The sequence below is a fragment of the Citrus sinensis genome, chromosome 1 (genome assembly GCF_022201045.2).
Source record: "Citrus sinensis cultivar Valencia sweet orange chromosome 1, DVS_A1.0, whole genome shotgun sequence".
Classification (NCBI taxonomy): domain Eukaryota; kingdom Viridiplantae; phylum Streptophyta; class Magnoliopsida; order Sapindales; family Rutaceae; genus Citrus; species Citrus sinensis.
The window spans coordinates 19,223,090-19,229,089 of NC_068556.1; the positions used below are offsets into that span (position 1 = coordinate 19,223,090).

At 34.8% G+C, this 6,000-nt stretch overlaps 1 protein-coding gene across 1 annotated transcript; it reads left to right on the forward strand.

Moving 5' to 3' along the window:
• The first annotated feature begins 1,960 nt into the window (after nt 1–1,960).
• LOC102609528 (phosphoenolpyruvate carboxylase kinase 1-like) lies at nt 1,961–3,283 on the forward strand. Its single transcript, XM_006489675.4, has 2 exons — nt 1,961–2,839; nt 2,946–3,283. The coding sequence occupies exons 1-2, from the start codon at nt 2,050–2,052 to the stop codon at nt 2,963–2,965; spliced, it is 810 nt and encodes a 269-aa protein (XP_006489738.2). The 5' UTR covers nt 1,961–2,049; the 3' UTR covers nt 2,966–3,283.
• The last annotated feature ends 2,717 nt before the right edge of the window (nt 3,284–6,000 follow it).

A 6,000-nucleotide genomic window follows, 5' to 3' on the forward strand; every position in this document is an offset into this window, starting at 1 on the left:
GGTCGGGTTGACCCGGTTATTTTTGTGACAAGGATGGTGTGGAGATGACCGGCGTCGCACGATCTTCCGATCGGTACCAACCTTGGCCGGTGGCGTGGACGGAAATGGAAACGAAATTCGGGTCGGGTTCGCCGGTATTTGTGATAAAAAGAGGGGTATTGTGATAAATGTGTAATATAGAAGAAAAATGTATAAATAACAAATAGTATAAGGTGCTAATTATAATGTTTATATGGATGCAATAGAAATTAATTTAATATTTATGAGGTAAAGTTTAAATAAAAATGAATGAAAGGGGTTCAATGAAAATTTACAACACAGTTGGCACAAAAGATAAAACCAGTGGTACGGGTACCACGGTGGTACCGTAGTTGGATCCGATTTAGTGACCCAAAACCAACGACAGCCAGTCAACTAGTCAGAAAATAATTCAAGATATTTGTTTCCTCTTTGACAATTATTATATTTTTTTGACAAAATGGTCCGAGTATTGATAGCACTCACCGACTCGATGCATCCTGTCCTTGCTTTTGTACCTTACAGTGTCCGGACTCTCCGTGGCCTAAACCCCACTACTCAAAAATCATTTTTGCTCATTTGCTTTTTACACTATCTCTTTGCTATGCCAATTATAAAGAAAATCTCTGCCTCAATGCCTTTGCCAACTTGAATTCCTCTTTGCCATACAAATCTTAAATCCATCGGGTGGTCCCTCGTTTCGGTTTCAATTTTTTTTCCTTCCTTTTTCTTTGAATCACTTACTTTGTCTGTATGTATACTCGGTGCCCTTTTGGACTGCCTAACGTACAAATCCAACGCCGTAGAAGTATTACTTTTAGCCTTTTGTACCAATGAGAAGCTACCAATAAAATGAAATATAAATCTTTTGAGAGGTGGTGGAAACTCGAAATTGCAATGTGGGACACGGACAATTAACCTTTCAAATAGGTGCATAACTTATTAGGATAGGGCTTATAATTTATCATCTCATTCAAACCTATTGATGAAAAATCTTTTTGAGAGGTTGTAGAAGATCAAAAATACAATGTGGGACACCTTTCTAGTACGTTCATAATTTATTAGATTCAAGACTCCGTAGCATTTCATTTCAAAACTCTTGAATAAATATAGGATGTGTTTGGTATTGAGGCTGGACAGTTGTAGCTTAAAAGTTATAACAGTAAAGTATTTGGTAAACAAAATTTGCCGTAACTTAAAAGTTAGGTTGATATAATTTTTTACTTGTATAATGAAAAATTTATTATACCTTTAATAATTTTGTCAAAATTATTATTTAAAATTTATATTAACTACATATTATTAATTTTTATTTTATAGTTACAGTTTTTTTTATACAACAGTTGTAACTTAAAAGTTACAGCATCTCAATTATAAACACACCCGTAGTAATATTATCGAATCTAGTAATTTTTCTTATTTCGAAACTATAATATCAGGATAATTTTTATTTTTGACGGCATTACTCGTTTACTCATTTTCTTTCTATGATAAATTTCTTTCCTTGTTAAGAGAAAACATGAGATTTACTTCGACTCTATTCTTCACTGGCATTTTTTTTACTTGACCGGTTGACCTTCTGGATTTAAAATCATAATCCTAGCTTAATATTACTTTATAATGGCAAAATGCGTAATTATGTACGACAAATTAGGCAAACAGTATAATAATTCACACAGTGAGTCGCACTCTTGTACGACACTATCTCCAACCAAATACCTGATCCCAACTGTCAACTGTACGGAGTCCACGTCTCCACTTATTCTCTCTCCTTTGAGTCTTCGAGAACACTTTAAACTAAAAAAGGGTAAAACCGTAGTTTCAATTAATCTCAGATCCAACGGCTCCTGATTTCCAGAATCTATATCCGTTAGATCCCACGCTCGAATATTCCTAGAAACATTCCTTAAATCATCCCTCTCTAGCCTCTATTAAAACCCTCCTGCACTCTCTCCTTATATTAAGCAAAACCAGAACCAAACGAAAACAGAGAAAAACAAATCACCAAAAAAAAAAAAAAAAGACGCTCTCATGACTGAAGCCCTGAACAGAGAATACCAAGTCTGCGAAGAGATCGGCCGGGGACGATTCGGCACCGTTTTCAGGTGCACCTCATGGATCTCCGGCGAGTCCTTCGCCGTGAAATCCATCGACAAGCGTTTAATCTCCGGCGACTCCCTCGACTCCCAATGCATCCTCACGGAGCCTAAAATCCTCCAACTCCTCACTCCTCACCACAACATCGTCCAAATCTTCGCCGTTTACGAGGACCAGTTCCACCTCCACATTGTGCTGGAGCTCTGCGACTCGCAGGATCTGTACCACCGGATCATCGACAAAGGCGTCTTCTCGGAATCGGAGTCGAAGCCGATAGTGAAGCAGCTGGTTCAGGCGATTTCTCACATGCACAAGGCCGGCGTCGTACACCGCGATCTGAAGCCGGACAACATCCTATTCTCGTCGGAGGACACCGTGAAGATATCGGACTTCGGATCGGCGGACATCGTCGGAGGGGGCGAGGTGGTGGCGATGAGAGGAGTGGTCGGGACGCCGTATTACGTGGCGCCGGAGGTCCTGGCGGGGATGGAGTACAACGAGAAGGTGGATGTCTGGAGCTGCGGCGTTATTCTGTACGTAATGTTAGCGGGATTTCCGCCGTTTTACGGGGAGTCCGTTACGGACATATTCGACGCCGTTTTGAGAGGGAATCTCAGGTTCCCGACTCGCGCGTTTCACTCCGTTTCGCCCCTGGCCAAGGATTTGCTCCGAAGGATGCTCTCCAAAGATGTCTCCAGAAGATTCTCGGCCGACCAAGTTCTCAGTAAGTAAACATAATTTATTTTATTTCACCATTTCTTTTTCATACGCAATTTATTCTTTCCAAAATTACTTGAGATAATCGTGTTGATTTTGTTTCTGTTGTGCAGGACATCAATGGATGCAGTGAATGAAGCTATCGTTGAGGAGGAATCATTATTAATTAATGAATTATATGTTTTGAGTTGTAAAGATGGTGATATGAATGTTAGCGTGTACATATAGAGAGAGATGCACAGAGTTTTCCTGCTTTGAGTGAAGTGAGCGCGAGTGTTTTTGTAAAGCTCAGTATAGAGAGGAGATTGGTGCTTCTTCTTTTTCTTCCTTTTTTTTATCCCCTTCTTTTTCCGAGTGTGGTTTCGTGTACGGTATGGATGATATGGTATCTATTGTACGATATGATAAGATGAAAGAAAATTTATAGGTATTAAAATTCCGAGTTCCGATAGTTATCATTACTCATGTTTTGCTTATCTTTGAAGATATATATGGTTATATTTTAATTTAATTATTAATGTTAGATAATGAGAATCTCTGGGCGCTTCCTTGTTTGTCTTGAAATAATTTCGCGGATCATCACGACTATTTGTTTCCTTGACGTGGACCCCGCTCAATCACTCAATCAGGGCTCGGAGACCGTGGCACAGTTCGCTGTATTTGATTGGGTTACTGACTTATGAAGGCTGCACCGTTCTCTCCCAAGCGTCTTTGACTGACAGTGGCCCGCGATCCTTCGCTGATTCGACACGTTGTGTTTTCCTTCTCCTTTTCGGAATGAGTAAGCTAGCATTATGTGTTGCGCTGGCTGTCTTCAGGATTCGAAACGATTCTCCGTACTTTTCCGTATTTATCACACAATAGTATTCCCGACTTTTCAATATAAAATAAGCTAAAACTAAAAAGCCAAAAAAAATGTGGGCGGTTCTTTTTTCGACTAAATAAATCCATAAATAATTGTGCGCACAATATATAATTTAAGAACCTAAGCCAATAATAATTGAGTAAAGTTAGATGAGTCGGCATTCAAACTCTCAATAGTCATTAAAGATTTATTAGGGTTTATCATGGGTGCATTTGGAATTGAGTTTAAACTGTTATAATTTTTAAGATAAAATATTAAAATATTTAGTAAAATATTAATTATTGTAATTTAAGAATTATATTAATATAATTTTTTATTTTATGTAATAAAAAATTTTATTATATGTTTAATAATTTTATTAAAATTTATATTTATTGTATATTATTAATTTTTATTTTATAATTATATATTTTTTTCTATAACAACTGTATCTTAAAAGTTACAATACTTCAATATCAAACAAGATCTAAAGCATTTTATCAATCCATCATGACACAAATATTATTACCTAACATACTTGAATACTCATGTTCTAATTCCAACATGGACTGTGAATTGTGAAACAGATCAGATTTTGTCATAATTTCAATACATTTTTCGGGTAATTCAAAAGGACTAGTTAGTGTTAATTTCCGTCCTAAAATGATATTCCCGGTTCTGATAAAAGATGGCAATTGGAGTAGTTGGGTTGTATAATGACGAATCTTAAGTAAATTACGTTTATGTCAGCCAATACAGATTCGAGTCATACAATAAAATATTTGGACTCAGCTAAGTTGCTCCTTCTTCTGCAAGTTCCCCTGCATACAGAATTTGTAGCATAGTAAGCTCCGTAATATTTATTAGTAGTATCAATATATTTTTTTTTTTCAAACCAATAATTATTTTTATTTTTTTTTTATGTTAAATTACGTCGAATAATTGTGTCAAGACTTAAATTCCCACCCGTAATCTCGGTCCAGCATGGCCAGCTAATTCTTATAGGAGTGATTAGGATCAGTTCATTATCCTTGACTAGCGACTGCTTACGGAATCTGGTTTATGGAATCTAGTTTATGTTTGCCAAAAAAGATAATAATTAGTAAATAAACCAATCGTCTCAATTATCTAACACATACGTGGCCGATTCCATCCAATTTAATAATTGATCAAATCGCCAAACCAAGTATAAATTCATTGCTTAAGGTTCTATTTAGTATTGAGGTAATGTAATTTTTAAGTCACAGTTATTATAAAAAAAATATAATTAAAAAATGAATATTAATAGCATGTATATATGTGATTTTTTAATATTAGCTTTAATAAAATAATTAAGATATTATAATTTGGGTGAGTGGAGTCATGAGAGTGTGAGGGTCACTATCCCAAAATCATGGAGTCTTTAATAAATAAACAATCAGGTGACGCAGCTGGGTCACCTCTAATTTGCTTGAAATGTATGTGCCGTGGTCACTTGGTCTTCCTTACGTGTTACAAAATTAAGACACTTACACAATGAAATTGAAAGAAAGTGGAATCTTGGGGAATTCTATTTTTTAAAAGTGTCATTATTTCTTTAAAGAAAAATTGAGCTGTGGGTCATGCATGCATTCTAAAATTATTTGAAAACGTTTTTAATTTAATCAATTTTAACAAAATAATATAAAACTAAGTGAAGAAATTGTTTGATTATCTGGCATTACTTTGAAGATAATTAAGTAGATAACCCTTGAGGCTTGGGGGTGTGACAATTGTGATGTTAGACAATCAATGTAATGTCATTATTGCGGTAATTGGGACGTTGATTTGATTTATTTTTTTTTTGTTATTAAACCATCAAGAACAACAATTTCTAATAGTCATTTGTTTTTCAGTTTATAACTTTTTAAATTTCAGACTAAAAAATCATCATAATACATGAAAATTAAAAATAATAGTGATATATTTATAAATAATTTTATACAAATAATATTGTACAAACTGGTGCGGCATATTATCATTCAATTAAATAAAAAAAAAGTATAACCCACTTGTTGTTTGATGAAACTAAATAATTTATTAGTTAATTTATTATTTTACTCTTTATTTCGATATTAGTCATGAGAGTTAAACAGACAATAGGAGGATCATACTCATTTTTCCTTCGGCTGAATTAAAAATATGGTCGAACCAACGTAATAAAAACCATAACCAAAACAAACTTATAGTATTATTATGGCATGAATCTTGACTCGAATTAAGTAAACACCTAATATTACTATGTAAATAATATTTTTTTTTCTCTTTTCGAAAAAGTCATAAACCCAATTCAAGGTTCAAATTGG